The sequence below is a fragment of the Schistocerca serialis genome, chromosome 2, assembly GCF_023864345.2.
Source record: "Schistocerca serialis cubense isolate TAMUIC-IGC-003099 chromosome 2, iqSchSeri2.2, whole genome shotgun sequence".
Taxonomy (NCBI): Eukaryota; Metazoa; Arthropoda; class Insecta; order Orthoptera; family Acrididae; genus Schistocerca; species Schistocerca serialis.
Genome location: NC_064639.1, coordinates 388,122,500 through 388,142,192, shown reverse-complemented (window position 1 = coordinate 388,142,192; position 19,693 = coordinate 388,122,500). Strand labels below are relative to the sequence as shown.

Here is a 19,693-nt window from a genome sequence, read left to right as displayed (position 1 = left end):
GACTTTGTCATCGGGTGTCAGGGCCTGTAGCAATTGTAATCGGTAAGGCTTCTGCTTTAGCCTTTTCCATAAGATTTTCCAAACCATCGGCTGTGGTACGTTTAGCTCCCTGCTTGCTTTATTCGTCGACTTCCGCGGGCTAACCGTGAAACTTGCCCGCACGCGTTCGACCGTTTCTTCGCTCACTGCAGGCCAACCCGTTGATTTCCCCTTGCAGAGGCATCCAGAAGCTTTAAACTGCGCATACCATCGCCGAATGGAGTTAGCAGTTGGTGGATCTTCGTTGAACTTCGTCCTGAAGTGTCGTTGCACTGTTATGACTGACTGATGTGAGTGCATTTCAAGCACGACATACGCTTTCTCGGCTCCTGTCGCCATTTTGTCTCACTGCGCTCTCGAGCGCTCTGGCGGCAGAAACCTGAAGTGCGGCTTCAGCCGAACAAAACTTTATGAGTTTTTCTACGTATCTGTAGTGTGTCGTGACCGTATGTCAAAGAATGGAGCTACAGTGAATTTATGAAATCGCTTCAATCATTTGTAATAGCCCTGTATTTGTTGAGTAAAAGCCTCTGTAGGTGTATGAGGAATGTGGCAGGTTGTCCTTGGCTCCAGAAGAAAATCATTTTTATGGACAGGTGTCAAGGAAGAAGTGTTGGTAGGCCATGATTTTATGGCTGCCTTGTTGATGCAGGTGTTCTGATATCTGCTTCCACTAAATACTGTTGTAAGAGTATTAGCACCGTAGCAAATGTTTGCAGCTCTCCTTGGATTGAGAAAATTGTGGGATTTTGTAGCTATCGAGGATGGAATGTTGGTGAATTACAATTTTTTGACTGCCTTGTCAAAAATTTTGTGGAGGAGCCTTTATAACTATTTTCTTAAAGTAGGCCTCAAACAATAAAGCTGTTATTACAGTTGTTCTACTGTGTGTTGAAAAGCTTTTCCTCATAATCAAATCCCATAAGTGAGATCTCGGGTCAAGCGTATCTGGTAATTATTTGGGCAATTAGAAGATGACTACAGTAATCTCAAAAGAGTACTGGAAAATTTACATTGTAGCCTCCAGATGAGCAAGTAAAATTCTGCTTCTGTGTATGCTTCAACCTGTTCATTTGTGCAGTGTACAAAAGAGCATAGTTTGACATAATTGTTGGTCATTTTTCAACAAGAGGTGGCATAAAAGGAGGTTAGAATATTAGTGGTACAATTTTTCTGATGGAGAGACACTGGTTTAGAGTTGCAAGGAAATCTTGCTGCTCAGAGAAGTCTGCTGTGACATCAGGTGGTCCTGATCTTATTGTATATAACTTTATCCATTATGAACTGTTTGGATTGCAGACAAACTTTCTTCATTGTCAGTGAAAAGAATGTTGCTTCTGTGTGATACAAGTAGAGATAGGCTACTGTGTGCTTTACCAAGTAATGCTTGAGCATACTTTAAAGAAATGGGAAATTACCATAAACCCCAAAAAGTTTTTCTTCCTCACCCTCCCACCAGCACCAAATAGTGAATGAATGTTAAAATTTGTTTTAATTGTAAAGTGGTATGCAATTTATGGTGTACCTCCAGTCGAAGAAGTAAGTGAGGTGATACAGCAGTTACGGCACAGGGAGGATTACAAGTAAGCTGGGAGAGAGGAAATGGAATTCATATACAAATCCAGCAATCTGGATTTAGAGTGTCTGTACAGCGATCTAGATTCAGGTTCTCTATTGTTTACCAAACTCATTTAAAGTGAAACGTAGGAACATCACCTTTCAAAAAGACATGACCAATTTTATTCCTCTTCGTAGATCTATCCCGGCTTGTGCTCAGTCACCTGTGATCTTGTAACAGATCAGACATTAAATTATAATCTTCCTTTCTTTCAATGTTAAGTAAATACTTAAAATCATCTATGCCAAGATCAAATCCGATCGTTGGTTCTCATTACAACAAAGCTCTAATACGTCAATCTGAACTTTCTACAACAGTCTTCATAATTGTTGAGCACCCTTCTTAATGTTCTGATCTTGGCCATAGAGCTCTGTTTCATTTCTGGAACTGAAGTCTCAGAAGAAAAATGCTGATTTCCGTGAATGAAGAACTCCTGCTGACATGGGATTATAAATTTGTCTATTAGAATAAGTTTGAAAACTTTTTTGTTGTTGTAGAATGAAGAGATGTATTGAACCTTATAGATTTTGTTTTTAAAAACAAATTTAAATAAATGGGGCTACACTGTAAAGCTTCCTAATGTTTTTATACAAAAAGATTTGTATTTTTCATAGTTTTTGTTGAACTGTAAGCTTCATTCAGTAATTATTCCATTGTAATTTTATAACAACATAATCTAATGTAAAATATAATTTAACACTGCAATGTTTGGCTTCAAATTTTAGGTTGTGGCCCATAAATGATAAGTTTTGTTTCCGACTAATACTGTGTGATTTGACATTTGATTTGGTGTTTTAAGTTTTGATCTTAATTAATTTGAACATCAGCCAGTGTCAGGGTGAACAATGTTGAATTTACATTAAGCTTATCTCACGACCTTGGTCTTGACCAGACTGGAATATAATAGAAGTTTGTTATCTCACAACATACAATTTTAAGTCATTGATTTAATTTACAGGTGACTCATCAAAACATAAAAATGGATTTACATTTAACAGGTGTTGTTAATATAATATACTGTACTGGATAGATAATTTTAAATAACAAACTTTAATCATAAGTACATGTTCTCTCCAGCTCCAATTTTCAGATCGTCCTTCACCAACTCTTCTCTTAATAACAAAATTTCTACACCGGTTTGTCTTATAAGCATTTTCTCAGCGATTCTAAATTAATATTAAGACATGTTTTCTTTTTAATTTTGTTATAAATTTTCACGCCCATATACTGTGGAGTTTGAGCATAAAGTTTTAAGTGATGAGTAAGCAACAAAAATAATTTTGGTTCCTGGTGTTGTAATCGCGTTGAAATTGATTCATTACAAATAAATCAGGGTTTTTGTACAAATTGATTATTTCAAAGATGTAAAGTGAAGGAACACTAGTATACTTTGATTTTTTAGAAGTGGGTGACATGATTTTCTTCAGTTTTACATTGTGCATTTTTCTAATGATGGTTTTCGAAGTGTTAAGATTCCATACATATGGTTCAAGCTATCCCAAAACATAGTGTTTGTTTCCACACATTGCTCTCATTGTGGTAATTGGGCATAGGTGATTCGGTATTACCTGTTCTCGACTTCAGTTAGATGTATAACTTCGTAGGATGGATAACTGTGATGAATGTTTGTGAGATACATAGCAGTGTTAATGTTGTTATGAATGAGCATGTAATTAAACAAAAAGCACTGAGTGAGGTGGTACAGACTTTTAAAGTTCTGAAATTGTATTTTGCTTAATTTTGGTGCTGTAATTTGCCTCACAGTCCTGATGTAGGTTTTATGTAGTTTCCCCAAATTACTTCAGGCAAATGGCAGAATATTTCGTTTAATAAAGCCATGGTCTTCTTCCTTCACTGTCCTCCTCAAGCTGAGCTAGTGATACAGTGCTAATGGTATTTGATGCAGGAAAATGTTTCAATCTAACTTGTATTTCTTTGGAAGAAAAGTAGATGATGACCTTGTGTTTATCACATGAGATCTACTTAAAATTTTTCATCAGTATATTCCTCTTTTCTTGATGGATGGAATGCTTCAGGTGGTTTAATCCACACATCAGGGCACATTGGCAAGAGTCACATTTACCCCACTGGATAGGCATAGCTCCGCTATTGAAATTTCATTTCCACATTTGATTGTGAACCATTTAGCATTCAGCTGGATACGTGCATGAGCCTATTTGCACCATCTTCTCACTTTTTCAGGTGTTTTATAATGACTTACTTTTGTTTCAGCATTCAGAATTCCCTTTGCCATCACCACTGTCAGTTTTTGAAATGATAATTACACCTGAAATGGAATATCCGATGGTGTGTGTGAGTGTGAAGCAAGCATATGAACAAAATAGACTTAGACTGGATTTAATAAACATGAACTCAGGTGCAAGTTGGTTCCATAGTGATGAACTAGAAGATTTAGACGGAACAGGTATGAACACCTAACTTCTATAAAATTTTTGTGTAATCAGATTTGCGGAAATGCTTCTCATGGATGGGTTCATGTGTGTAGCAGCACTGATACGAACTATTACTTCCCAATATATTTATTTCTTAGTGAAATTTATCATGATATATCTCCTTTTGAAACCAGCTGCCCAGTTCACAGAATCAATACTAAAAATAAGAATAATCTTTGAGTGGCTTTAGAGTCGCTTACCTTGGTCCAGAAAGGTATCCATTATTCAGAAATGCACATTTTCAATAACTTTCCAATAGCTTTAAGAAGTCTAATTACTAATAAAGTTCACTAAGCTTGAGAAATTTCATAATAGAACTAGTTGCTGTGTATATATTATTAATAATATCAAATAGTGTGAGTGTTCATTAATATGACTGCATTGGACCATTCCACATGTGATTTGAGCATATCTCATTTTTATATGTAATTATTATGTATTCTTGTTTTATAACATATTCAACATCCTATGGGGATTTGCTCACTGTAGATGTATGGAACATGCCTACACTCCAGACAAACCTGTTCAGAAGAGACTTCCTGACACTTAGTTCTATGTTTGATGTTAACAAATTCCATGTTAAAATAATAGATAAAAAATAAATGATTATGCCCTAACTTGACACCAGCTTTTGCTAATGTGGCACTTAATGGAAAAAGAATGTCTTATAACATGTTGACTCTTAAATGCTGTTTTCTGCAGACGCTATTTAATCTTCTCAACATCATTCTCCATTTATTATAATCTGTTACAAATTAGTAGTCTGACTTTTTTCGATTCCACGATTTTTGACTGTCTGGTTACACTGCCTGACATCTGGCATCACTAGATATGAACAGTTATTTCAGATAACACTAAAATTTGCCTCTGGATATACTTATAAAAATGAACAGAGAATACATTTCTATTAGTATTTGTTCTTATCTGGTGCTCCACTACATATGAATTATATGTCTACTGCCAAAACTAATTGTTCTCAGCATGCACATGTTGCTGATGATCAATTAGTGTTCATTAAAAAATTCATTCCAGTTTGGTGTGATATTTATTAAAAAGTAATACATATGAAGCAGTAGATACTGTGTTCCACAATGAATTGTAACTGGACAGACTTTTTTTACACAGTTTCTTGCCAATAGAAATTAATTCAGTGTTTGTGAACCTGCTTCTTCATGTTGTTGCTGAGGTTTTCGGTCCGAATATGGTTTGTTGCAGCTCTCCATGCTAAAGTATGCCGTGCATATCTCTTCATCTCTGCATAATTACTGCAACTTATATTGATTTGAACCTGCAAACTATAGTCAAACCTTTATCTTCCTTTTACAGTTTTTACTCCACACACTTTCCTCATTTACTGAATGGGCAATTCATTGTTGCATCAGGCTGTTAGTTAGCGACTGATCCCTTCTTTTAGTCCTGTTTTGCCATAACCCCCCCCCCCCCCCTCTGTCTTGTTATTCAGTCAGCACATCTAATATTCAGAATTTTTCTGTAAGACCACATTTCAAAAGCTTCATTTCTCTTCTTGTCTGCACTGTCTATCATCTGTGTTTCACTTCCATACAAGCCTACACTCCAGGCAAATATCTTCAGAAAAGATGTTCCAACAGTTAAATTTGTATTCAGTGTTGACAAATTTATCTTTTTTCAAATATGCCTATCTTTCTACTGCCTGTCTGTATTGTATGTCATCTCCACTTTGACCATTGTCAGTTATTAGGCCTCTCAAACAACAGAACTCGGCTACAACTTTTTCTGTGTCATTTCTTAACCAGTTGCCTGATTTAATTTGTTACATTACACTACCCTTATTTCACTTTTGTGAGAGTCGTGTTATAACCTCTTTTCGAGACATTATCCACTCTGTTCAATTGATCTTCTGTGTCCTCTGTGGTCTCTGTCAGAATTACAATGTCATTTCCAAACCTCAGAGATATAATTTCTTCTCCATGAGTTTTAATTTCTTTACAAATTTCTCCATGATCTCCTTCACGGCTTGCAGAATATTCAGCTTAATAACATGAGTGATTGACTACGAACCTGTCTCGTTACCTTCTCAACCACTGCTTCACTTTCACACCTTTCAACTCATAATTGCAGTCTAATTTCTGTGCTAGTACCAAATAACCATTCACTCTTATAATTATTCTTTCTGCCTTCAGGATTCCAGACAGTGTGTACCTGTAAACACTGTCACAAGTTTTCTGTAAATTTACAAATGCTACAAATGTAGGTTTGCCTCCCTTGATTCTTTCTTCTTAGGTAAGTTGTAAAAGCAGGAGTGTATCAAAAGTCCTTACATTTCTCTGGAATGGAAACTTGATATTCCCTGAAGTTGGATTCTACCAGTCCTCTTATTCTTCTGTAATTTTTTTTTTTTTTTTTTTTTTTTTTTTTTTTTTTTTCCTCAATATTTTGCTGCTGTCGCTTATTAAACTGATGGTTCTGTGTAACATCCACATCTGTAGCATTTCCCTTCCTTTGAATTTGAACTATTACGCTCTTTTTGAAGTCTGAGAAGATTTCACCTTGCATAGCAGATGGTGTATTTTTTTGTGATATGTTCTTTACCAAAGATCTCTGTAATTCTCAGGGAATGTTGTATACCCCTGGTGCTTTGTTTCAAGGTAGATCTTTAAATTATCCATCAAATTATTCTCACAGTTTCATTTCTTCCCTGTCCTCTTTGTCTGCTTCTTCTTGCCTTTCCATAATATTGTCTTCATGCTTATTTCTTTTGTATGGCCCCTTTGGTAATTTCCTTTCTACTTTTCAGCTTTCCCATCTCTGGTTTGCCATCTCAGCTTTACTTTTCTCCAAAGGTTTCACAAATTTTTCTATATATGGCATCTACCTTTCTTATTGTCATGCATGCTTCTATAGCTTTATATTTCCCTTCTAACAATTCCTGGTGTGCCACTTTGCACTTTCTTCCAGTCATATTTTTTTAGGTTTATATTTCCTTTTTTCTGCTTCATGTGCTGCTGTGTGTTATTTTTTCTTTTCGTAATTTAAATTCAATACATTGTGTGCTATTCAAGCATTTGAAGTGTGTGTGTGTGTGTGTGTGTGTGTGTGTGTGTGTCTGTAAGTACTGCATACTACATAACAAATTTTGTGAAAACATTTCCTATGCTTAACCAAGCACACAGAGAGGGCACCATGAATTGTCTGTAGTGCAAGGAGAAAATCATGCATTGTGAAGAGGCTAGTGCATAGGTCAGTGAAGGTGTGGGGTCTAGATGACTTTCTACACCAACAGTCAGCTACAGTGGAGAAAGAGTTCATATGGTCTTAAACAAAGTCCATGAATTAACAGCTAGATATACTGCTCAGAAAGAGACTGATATGAACTTGTCCTGTGAAAATTGAAGTTAGTGAATTGCAAATATTTCTGTTTGCATTACTGCTAAAGGGAGGAGGAGGAGGAGAGAGGGAGGGAGGGGGAGAGGGGGGGATTAGCAGGAGGAGGAGGGAGGAGGGTTTAATCAGGATCAACTTAAGTCGCAAAAAAGACACTTCCATAACAGCGTGCAGGGGAAACTTGCTTTGCCCAAAGAAAAACAAATGTTAGGTGAAGGTGATGTTCTTTGATTGCTAAGCGGCTATGCATATGCATTCATAGTAGACTCTAAACAAATTGTTATCACAGAATTATGTCAAGGTGTTACAGTGATTGGAAGGGATGTTCTGTTTAGAGATGACAGATTCGACCATTTTTGCCGTGTGACTATGAGAGTAGCAGTGAGCATTTTTATATTGAAAATGGAGGACAACCAGAAACTGTTACAGCCATTTTAATATAATATGCAAATATTTGGCTGCAATAAACCATTTTTTATTTTTATTTTAGGGGGGGTTAGTTTTCGATGTTTTGTCTTGACAGCATACCATCTCATTTGTCACTACTGTTTTACATTTATTTAGTAAACCATGGCAACTCTGGGGGTTCTGCCAACCCTGCTCCACTGATTTCAACCAAATCTCAAAACTATTGGCTTGCAAACTCACTCTCTCTCTCTCTCTCTCTCTCTCTCTCTCTCTCTCTCTCTCTCTCTCTCTCTCTCCCCCCCCCCCCTCCCCCTCTCCCTCTCTCTCTCCCTCTCCCCCTCCCCCCCCTCCCCCTCCTCTACTCTCACTCTCACTCTCTCAGTTGCAACATCCCTGCCCAACAGCCCACCTGTGTGTGTGTGTGTGTGTGTGTGTACACATCATTACCAAATTTCAGCACATGTGCTCCGACAAAGAACACAATCAAATTTTTATCATAAATTTTTGTGTGTGTGAATCAAATTTTTATCATCACATAAAATGCCCCTTTACAATCGAAGATTGTCTCATGGGTGACTTGGCAGTTCCAACATTACAAGGGGTAGGCAAAATGATGTGAACAGTGGTAGTAATGGGAAGGTTGTGTTTGACTGTCAACAACGTAGGTAAGGTACGTGTCTTGCTGGAGTGTGCATATTCAGTACGCACTAGGCATCAGTGCAGGCTGTTTACGAGTAGTGCACACTTTGTGTTAGCATAAGGTACGTGTCTTGCTGGAGTGTGCATATTCAGTACGCACTAGGCATCAGTGCAGGCTGTTTACGAGTAGTGCACACTTTGTGTTAGCATTCGGAGGCTGAGGTCACCATGCAATGAAAGACCTACAGATTTCCAAAGAGGGAGGATTATGAGGGCCCCAATAACTGGAGTGCCAGTAACCAAGACAGCCAATTTATTGAACGTTTAAAGAGCAACTGTTTCAACAGTCATGACAACCTACACAAAACATGGGAAGACATCATAGTGTAAGCATAGTAGTGGCTGCAAATCAGAATTAAATGACAGAGATCGTCATATGCTAACATGAATTGTGTCAACTATACAAAACTTTGGTGGCTAAAGTGACTGCAGAGCTCAATAGAAATCTTTGAGACCCCATATCTATTGACACTTTCCACTGAAAACTCCATAAAGTGAATATTCATGGACAAGCTGCTATACTGAAACCATTAGTGATGACAGCCAAGATCAAGAAGTGTAAAATGTGGTGTCAGGAACATAAATCCTGCATGGCTGATCAGTAGAAACACATTTTTGTTATTTCTAACTTCAGGCTGGGTTTACATCTGGAGAATGCCAAAAGAAGCCTACAATCCGAATTACTTGACTCTAACTGTTAAGCAGGGAGGTGGAAATGTGATGGTTTGGACAGCCATATCATGGTATTCTGCTGGTCCCATCATTACTCTCAAAGGCCGTGTTACAGCCAAAGATTATGTGATCATGTTAGGTGATCGGGTGCGCCCCATGATTCAAATGTTGTTCCCCAGCAATGATGCCATATTTCAGGATGATAGTCCATCTATTCACAGAGCCTGAACAGTACAGTCGTGGTATGAGGAGCATGCAACTGAACTGCAGTGTCTTCCTTGGGCAGCACAGTCCCCGGACTTGAACATGATCAAATCCTTGTGGGCAGTATTGGAGCACAGACTCTGGAGCAACTTTCCACCTCCCTCATCACTACAGGAATTAGAAGAGGTTCTGATTGAAGAGTGGCATAACATTCCACTGGAGACTATACAATCATTAAATGCCAGTATTCCAAGAAGCATCACAGCCATATTACGAGCAAATGGGGGTCCAACCCCTTATTGATAAACCATCCCAAATAAGTAAATGTGTTCACATTATTTTGCCTATCCCCTGTACATACAGACTAATAAACTTACTCCAAAATTATACTACATATGTTGTTACTTCGTCAGACATGTATTATTTGACATAGTTACCATTAAAAAATAATCTATGGTTATCTACATCTACATCTGTTCTCTGCAAACCATCCGAAGGGCTTGGCAGAGGGTATGTCCTATTGTACCAGTTACTGGAGTTCTTCCCATTACATTCACATATGGCGCATGGGAAGAATGATTGTTTGAATGCCTCTGTGTATGCTGTAATTATTCTAACTTAGTCCTCATGATCCCTATGTGAACAATATGTACGGGGTTTTCGTACATTCCTACACTCATCATTTAAAGCTGGTTCTTGAAACTTTGTTAGTAGACTTTCTCAGGATAGTTGACATATATCTTCAAGAGTTTGCCAGTTCAGTTTTTCGTTGTCACTGTAACGCTCTCCGGAGGTCAAACAAGCATATGACCATTCGTGCTGCCCTTCTCTGTATACATTCAATATCTCCCGTTAGTCCTATTTGATTCAGATCCAATACTGTTGAGCAGTTTTTTAAAATGGGTCACACAAATGATTTGTAAGCACTCTCCTTTGTAGACTGATTGTACTTCCCCAGTGTTGTACCAATAAACCAATGTTTATTGTTTGCTGTACTCACAATAGAGCCTATGTGATCATTCCATTTCATATCCCTACAAAGTGTTACACCCAGGTCTGTGTAAGAGTTGGCTAATTCCTATTGTTACTCATTGATTATAGTCATAGGACACTGTGTTTTTTTCATTTTGTGAAGTGCACAAATTTGTATTTCTGAAAATTTGAAGCAAGTTGCCAGTCTTTGAGCCACTTTGAAATCTTATCACGATCTAACAGGATATTTATGCAGCTTCTTTCAGACAGTATTCCAAACTGAACAATCCATTGCCCTCACCCACCTAATCCTTCACCTACACATCAACTCAGCCAATGAACACACCCGTCAACTCCTATCCTTAATAAAAGTCCTTAATCTTTCCTCTCCCACATCCACACCGGCTGTTCAGAGCATCCTCCTACAGGCCAACCGTAAATTAGAACAGCATGCCACCCTCCACCTCAAAAAACTATCCAATCTCCTGGTTTCCCACCTCCGGAAAGGCAACTCACTCACCCTTCACAACCTTTCCAGCAAACCTCAACCTCCTCTCATTGCACACAAACCCAGTCTCTCCCATCTACTCAATCTTCCACTTCCAGCTCCACTCCCTCCAAAACCTCAAAATTCCGATCAACACAGTCTGGAACCACAACACCCTAATTCAGTAGTTAACCTTTCCTCCAAACCTCTCTCCCAATCCGAAACCTCTGTCCTATCCAAAGGCCTCACCTTCAGCCCCACTCCCAGATTCAACCAAACAGCCCTCGTCAAAGATTTACTGTCCTACACTCGTACTCTCTGCTGGAAGTATCACTTTGCTACGAAGAAAAATGATCCTAATCCTACTCCTAATGATCCGACTCCTCAAGACACCATCCAAATTGAACCCTGCCTGGAACAGTTCCGTCCTCCGTCACAGCGGGACCCACCTCCTCTTCCTCAAAATCACCCTCTCCAAACCTTCCAGGAATTTCTGACTTCCAGCCTTGCATCTCAATCCTTCTTAAAAAACCTTAATCCTACACCCAACATCACCACTGCTGAAGCCCAGGCTATCCGTGATCTGAAGGCTGACCGATCCATCGTCATTCTTCCGGCGGACAAGGGTTCCACGACCGTGGTACTTGATCGTCGGGAGTATGTGGCTGAGGGACCGCGTCAGCTTTCAGACAACACCACATACAAAGTTTGCCAAGGTAACCCCATTCCCTATGTCCAGGCGGAGCTTCAAGGAATCCTCAGAACCTTAGGCCCCCTGCAAAACCTTTCACCTGACTCCATCAACCTCCTGACCCCACCAACACCCCGCACTCCTACCTTCTACCTTCTTCCTAAAATCCACAAACCCAATCATCCCGGCCGCCCCATTGTAGCTGGTTACCAAGCCCCCACAGAACGTATCTCTGCCTATGTAGATCAACACCTTCAACCCATTACATGCAGTCTCCCATCCTTCATCAAGGACACCAACCACTTCCTTGAACGCCTGGAATCCTTACCCAATCTGTTACCCCCGGAAACCATCCTTGTAACCATTGATGCCACGTCCTTATACACAAATATTCCGCACGTCCAGGGCCTCGCTGCGATGGAGCATTTCCTTTCACGCCGATCACCTGCCACCCTACCTAAAACCTCTTTCCTCATCACCTTAGCCAGCTTCATTCTGACCCACAACTTCTTCACTTTTGAGGGCCAGACATACCAACAATTAAAGGGAACAGCCATGGGCACCAGGATGGCTCCCTCGTACGCCAACCTATTCATGGGTTGCTTAGAGGAAGCCTTCTTGGTTACCCAAGTCTGCCAACCCAAAGTTTGGTACAGATTTATTGATGACATCTTCATGATCTGGACTCACAGTGAAGAAGAACTCCAGAATTTCCTCTCCAACCTCAACTCCTTTGGTTCCATCAGTTTCACCTGGTCCTACTCCAAATCCCATGCCACTTTCCTTGACGTTGACCTCCACCTGTCCAATGGCCAACTTCACACGTCCGTCCACATCAAACCCACCAACAAGCAACAGTACCTCCATTATGACAGCTGCCACCCATTCCACATCAAACGGTCCCTTCCCTACAGCCTAGGTCTTCGTGGCAAACGAATCTGCTCCAGTCCGGAATCCCTGAATCATTACACCAACAACCTGAAAACAGCTTTCGCATCCCGCAACTACCCTCCCGACCTGGTACAGAAGCAAATAACCAGAGCCACTTCCTCATCCCCCCAAACCCAGAATCCCCCACAGAAGAACCACAAAAGTGCCCCACTTGTGACAGGATACTTTCCGGGACTGGACCAGACTCTGAATGTGGCTCTCCAGCAGGGATACGACTTCCTCAAATCCTGCCCTGAAATGAGATCCATCCTTCATGAAATCCTCCCCACTCCACCAAGAGTGTCTTTCCGCTGTCCACCTAACCTTCGTAACCTCTTAGTTCATCCCTATGAAATCCCCAAACCACCTTCCCTACCCTCTGGCTCCTATCCTTGTAACCGCCCCCGATGCAAAACCTGTCCCATGCACCCTCCCACCACCACCTACTCCAGTCCTGTAACCCGGAAGGTGTACACGATCAGAGGCAGAGCCACGTGTGAAAGCACCCACGTGATTTACCAACTGACCTGCCTACACTGTGATGCATTCTATGTGGGAATGACCAGCAACAAACTGTCCATTCGCATGAATGGACACAGGCAGACAGTGTTTGTTGGTAATGAGGATCACCCTGTGGCTAAACATGCCTTGGTGCACAGCCAGCACATCTTGGCACAGTGTTACACCGTCCGGGTTATCTGGATACTTCCCACCAACACCAACCTATCCGAACTCCGGAGATGGGAACTTGCCCTTCAGTATATCCTCTCTTCTCGTCATCCGCCAGGCCTCAATCTCCGCTAATTTCATGTTGCCGCCACTCATACCTCACCTGTCTTTCAACAACTTCTTTGCCTCTACACTTCTGCCTCGACTGACATCTCTGCCCAAACTCTTTGTATTTAAATATGTCTGCTTGTGTCTGTATGTGTGGATGGATATGTGCGTGTGTGCGAGTGTATACCTGTCCTTTTTTCCCCCTAAGGTAAGTCTTTCCGCTCCCGGGATTGGAATGACTCCTTACCCTCTCCCTTAAAACCCACTTCCTTTCGTCTTCCCCTCTCCTTCCCTCTTTCCTGATGAGGCAACAGTTTGTTGCGAAAGCTTGAATTTTGTGTGTATGTTTGTGTTTGTTTGTGTGTCTATCGACCTGCCAGCGCTTTTGTTCGGTAAGTCACCTCATCTTTGTTTGTATATATAATTTTTCCCACGTGGAATGTTTCCTTCCATTACATAGACAGTATTTTATTATAGATAACGGCATAACCTGCAAAAAGTCTGAGATTACTATTAATTTTCTGCAAGGTCATTAATATGTGACATGATCAGCAAGCGTTCCAACATACCACCCTGGGGCACACCCAGTGTCACTTCTACATATGACGATGACTCCCCACCCAAGATAACATGCTGTGTCCTCCCTACCAATATAATAATAATCTGTATGTTACTACTTTATTAGGCAGATACTATCTTACATGGTTATCATTCAAGAAACCTCTTACACTATAGTAACATTTACTCTTCACATATTTTTCCAAATCCTCTTCTGTATTTTTTAGATATATTTCTCCTTCCAAATTTTATTTATAGATTTCATGCCAATACAGTGTGTAGTTCTTTTATGTAGTTTGAGAATGTGACTAGACAAACATGCTCCGTGTCTAGTGACATACTAATACAAGAAGCAATTGCCATCAAAAAGTTTTGGTTCTCTCTTTGTGAAGATTGTAGTCTCATATACATACATGCTTGTAATGAACATTAGGTTTAGATTTTCAAATAAAGGTTAGCAGTGTTGTTTCTTTTTAGCTCCAACCATGGCTCAGATGACCTGTTTTTGTAGTGTAAAGACCTTGAATAGATTAATTCTCTCAGATCCCCAGAAAATTATACTATACCTAATGACTGAAACAAAATATGCATAATATATAGTTTTTTACAGCTAAATCAGTGATTATATCTACAGTATTGTTAAAAGGATAGATTGGTACTCACAGGAAAGATAACATGGTGAGTTGCAGACAGGCACAATGAAAAGACTGTATACATTGAGCTTTTGGCCAAAGCCTTCTTCAGAATAGAAAACACACACACACACACACACACACACACACACACACACACACACACACACACGTAAGCACACCTCACACACGCTGGACCGCTGTCTCAGGTTGATCCAGCCAGAAGGCAGCTCTCGCATTGAATGAAAGCAGCAATCTGGAAGGGGGAGGGCAGCTGTTTAAATGCAGGTACCGGGTGGTTGGTGGGTTTACTGTGGGCAGAGGAGTGGATAGAGCTACCAGAGGAGAGGAGGTCAACATTAAGGAACATGGCGCACTGGGTTGAGGAGGATGAAGTGAAACAGATGGGAGAGATGATGTTGAGATTGTGAAGGAATGAGGATAAGGTGTCTTGGCCCTGTGTCCAGATCATGAAGACATCATCAATGACCCTGAATCAGACCAGGGGTTTGAGATTTTGGAAGGATAGAAAGGTTTCCTCTAGATGGACCATAAACAGGTTGGCGTAGAAGTGCACCATGTGAGTGCCCACGGCTGTGCTGTGGATTCATTTCTATACCTTCCCTTCAGAGGAAAAGGGTGTGTTAGGATAGGTTAGTAAGGTGCATGAGGAATGAGGTATTGGGTTTGGAATTTGAAGGATGTTGGGAAAGGTAATTTTCACTAGTGACAAATCCATGGATGAGAGAGATGTTGGTTTATAGGAAAGTGGTGCCAACAGTGATGAGTAGGACTCCATGGCATAAAGAGGTGGAGTGTTGGTGAACGAAGTGGTTGGCATCTTTGATGTGAGATGCTAGATTTTGGGAGCTTTGTTTGAGGTGTTGGTCTATGAGAGTTGAAATTCTTTGAGTGGGATTGCAATAACCAGCTACAGTGGGGCGTCCAGGTTGTAGGGTTTGTGGATTTCGTCAAGCATGTAGAAGGTCGATGTGTGGGGTGTCATAATAGTGAGAAGGGAAATGGATTCAAGGGAGTGCCTGAGGCTTTAAGCAGGAATTGGAGGTTGTTCTTGACTTATGGTATGGGATCAGTGGGGCAGAGTTTATAGGTGGAGTAGTCAAACATTGGCAGAGGCCTACCACTAGGTAGCCACTGCAGCTTGTAACAACAGTGGTGGAACCTTTGTCTGCAGGTAGGATGGTTAGATTGGGATCTGTTTTGAGGCAGGAAGGAACCTGGGGAGAGATTGTGGGGTCAAGTTAGAGGTAAGGAATTCCTGGAAAGTGATCAGGGGTTGGTTAGGTGGGAGGGATGGTGGTATGAACTGGGAGAGGCAGGGTTCAGTATTGGGATTAGGTTGGCTTTGGTTGGAGAGATTGGTGGCAAAGATGTGTTTCCATTGCAGGTATCAAGATAAGAACTTATCCTTGATATGTTCAGCATGGTTAAATTTGGGTATATGGCTGAAGGTGAGGCATTTTGATAGAACTGAAACATCTGTGAGGCTGAGGAGTTTATTGGAAAGGTTAACAACAATGTTCTGGGATTGTTTTGGCTCTGGTTTTATGGGAGGGTTGGGAGGGAGTTTTGGGCGATGTGGCAAGTTGGAAAGGTCAGCTGGGCAAGATCTGGGTGATATAAGGGGTTGATGAGGAGGAATACTGTGGATAGGATAGGAATTGGATAGTGGTGCTCCAAGGGGTAAGTAAGATGTCAGCAGGCAGGATAACTTAAGGAGGTAGTGTCTGGAATGCTCTTTCAGGTCCTGGAGAACAAGGAGCTCAATTTCATGAAATATAAGATCTTCACGACATTACGAGACTGTTCATTTGACTCAGTGTGCTCTCCTCATGACTACTCCACAACATATTTTTATTTAATAGAACACAAGGCATCTGGCATAGTTTGTGGTGTCCAGTTATTTGTTCATATGGTGTATTTTACTTATTCATTGCACAGATTGTTTTGCTTTGAAATGAACAGTCTTTGTTTTCGTGAAGTTTAATTTCAAATTATTATTTTTGATCCATGTGTCTACTTCCCCAAGTGGCTGCTCAGCATGGCGGATTAAGTCTTCATTGGATTTACAGCAGACTGTCACTGTTGAGTCATCTGCATAGAGAATGGTATTAGACGGAATCTGTTGTGGCATATCATTGATATAATGCAAAAATAGTAGTGGCCCTAATATTGAACTGTGTGGAATACCTAATTGAGTGTGTCTCCAGCCAGAGAGGAATTACTTGCCACTGTTACTAAGAGGTACTCTGTTTTCTGTTCACTAAACATGATGAGATCGATCTAAGAGACTTTTCTTGAAAATTGTAGCTTGTCAGTTTTCAGAGAAGCTGATCATGATTGGGAGTAACGAAAGCTTTGGTTAGGTCACAAAAGATACTAGATATACACATTCTATTATTGAGGCATCTGCTAACTTTTGTAACTAATTAATTTATTAAGTGCCTTGCACTGCAGCCTTTCATGAAACAATATTGATTGCTTAAAATAGTGCTGTTGGGTGAATTATTATTTTTTACCTGATCACATGCAAGTTTGATAGTGGAAGTACATTAGTTGTTGCCTTCTCTATTTAGCTGTTTGATGCTTCAAGACTCCTGTACTTAGTGAATGATATTTTTATCACATCATGTTTCTTATATACTCCGTGACTTTACAATGTGATGTTGATACACTTTAAATATTTGGAATAATGTTTTTGTACTCTATCATTGTGTTAATTATAAATCAACCATAAAGTAAGTGCATATAACTGAATTCACTCATGTGTTAACTGATTTTCCCCTTCCCTCAGCCATAATTATTTTTCAAACAATAAATACTCACTTTTTATTTTCAGCAACTGTAATACCTCGGCGGGAAAACCTCAACATAGTGAATGTAACACAACTTGAAAAAGATGCTATCCTTGTATGCTATGACAGTAAGTAACAACATGAATTATCGCTATATTCAGATTTGTCAACATCAGTGTCATGCTAAGATAATATAATTTTCATTTCAGAAACTGTAAAAATCGTTACGCTCCAAGGTCGACCAGTAACATCAAAGAAAAACATTGGTCATATGCAGTTCGATTTTGCTATTGAATCTATAGGTAAGTTAACTCCACATTAATTATTTCAAGACTTTCCTTTTCCAGTTATGCTTGGTACAACTTTTGTAATTAGCACTGTAAGATACATAGTAAGGGTTATTGCATCAATGTGATGTACATTGTGGGCACTGAAGTAACACCACTAGATTCACATAGACAGTTCTGATAATTTATGTGTATGGTATTGTGAAGTATATAATCTGTAGCTGCTAAGTTCACTGGCTCTTACATTACACTAGTCTTGTTGGAATTGCTTGTTGATAAAATAAAAAACAGTGACAATCTGAGGTGAATAGCACTTCACCTTTTTTTTAATCTCTTTTCACTTCATACTGTAATCCCCCCCCCCCCTTTCTCTCTCTCTCTCTCTCTCTCTCTCTGTGTAAGTAAGCTGACTACCCTTCAAGCAGTTTCTGGCTTTTCAGTTTTTTTGTATTTCCTACCTATTTATATTGTGGCAGCAGAACACAACCATCAGGCTTTCAGAGCCAGGGGCTGCTCCTTCATGTAGAATGGTTGAAGTGGAAGGAAGAAGGGTGAAGCAAAAGATCTGGAGAGGTCTAGGAAAAGGGGTAGATTTTGGGAAAGTCGCCCAGAACAGACTTACCCTACAGGATGAGAAGGAAAGACTGATTGTTGGTGTTGGTGACTGCATCGGACGAGATTTGAAAACCTGAGGGCTTAAAGATGGAAGACAGGGAAATACACAGACAGAGGTTACTGCTTAAACATCTTCACTCTTATTAACTCATGCATGATGTTTAAGCAGTAATCTCTGTTTGCAAATTACCCTGTCATCCATCTTTAAGCTCTCAGGTTTTCAAATCTCATACAATGCAGTCCCCAACAATCAGTCTTCCCGTCTCATCCCTGACTCACAGTTCTGGGTGACTTTGCCAAAACCTACTCCTTTTCCTAGACCCCTCCACTCCTTTTCCTTCACTGCTCTCCTTCCCCTTCAACCCTTCTGCCTGAAGAAGGAGCCACTGGCTCCAAAAGCTTGTCAGTTACAACCATCTTTTATGTGTCCAGAATGAGATTTTCACTCTGCAGCAGAGCATTCATTGATCGGAAACTTCCTGACAGATTAAAACTTTGTGCCGGATATAGTCTCGAACACGGGATCTTTGCCTTTCTTGGGTTAGTGCTCTACCAACTGAACTACCCAAGCATGATTCATGACCCATCCTCACAGCTTCAGCTACTGGCAGAATTGAAGCTGTGAGGATGGGTCATGAGTCGTACGAGGTGCATTCAAGTTCTGAGGCCTCCGATTTTTTTTTCTATTTAACTACTCACCCAAAATCGATGAAACTGGCGTTACTTCTCGACGTAATCCCCCTGCAGACGTACACATTTTTCACAACGCTGACGCCATGATTCCATGGCAGCAGCGAAGGCTTCTTTAGGAGTCTGTTTTGACCACTGGAAAATTGCTCAGGCAATAGCAGCACGGCTGGTGAATGTGCGGCCATGGAGAGTGTCTTTCATTGTTGGAAAAAGCCAAAAGTCAATAGGAGCCAGGTCAGATGAGTAGGGAGCCTGAGGAATCACTTCAAAGTTGTTATCATGAAGAAACTGTTGTGTAACGTTAGCTCGATGTGCGGGTGCGTTGTCTTTGTGAAACAGCACACGCACAGCCCTTCCCGGACATTTTTGTTGCAGTGCAGGAAGGAATTTGTTCTTCAAAACATTTTCGTAGGATGCACCTGTTACCGTAGTGCCCTTTGGAATGCAATGGGTAAGGATTATGCCCTCGCTGTCCCAGAACATGGACACCATCATTTTTTCAGCACTGGCGGTTACCCGAAATTTTTTTGGTGGCGGTGAATCTGGGTGCTTCCATTGAGCTGACTGGCGCTTTGTTTCTGGATTGAAAAATGGCATCCACATCTCAGTTGGTTTCACACCACGCAAATTCAGAAAATGAATGAGTGCATGCTGTTCAAGTAAGGAAAACGTCGCCATTTTAAGTCTTCATTCTCGCCGCTGGCGGTAAAATTCCATCTGCCGTACGGTGCTGCCATCTCTGGGACGTATTGACAATGAACGCGGCTTCATTTTAAAACAAT

The 19,693-nt window shown here is 40.5% G+C and overlaps 1 protein-coding gene across 11 annotated transcripts in view; it reads left to right on the top strand.

Annotated features, from left to right (window-relative positions):
- Window positions 1-19,693, top strand: part of LOC126457214 (mitogen-activated protein kinase kinase kinase kinase 5) — a 313,638-nt gene that overhangs the window by 280,211 nt on the left and 13,734 nt on the right. For all 11 annotated transcript variants that reach the window (XM_050093332.1, XM_050093331.1, XM_050093328.1 and 8 more), the window contains 3 exons: window positions 3,890-4,082; window positions 17,364-17,447; window positions 17,529-17,621. In XM_050093332.1, coding sequence (XP_049949289.1) covers window positions 3,890-4,082; window positions 17,364-17,447; window positions 17,529-17,621 — 370 coding nt within the window. The remainder of the gene's footprint in view (window positions 1-3,889; window positions 4,083-17,363; window positions 17,448-17,528; window positions 17,622-19,693) is intronic.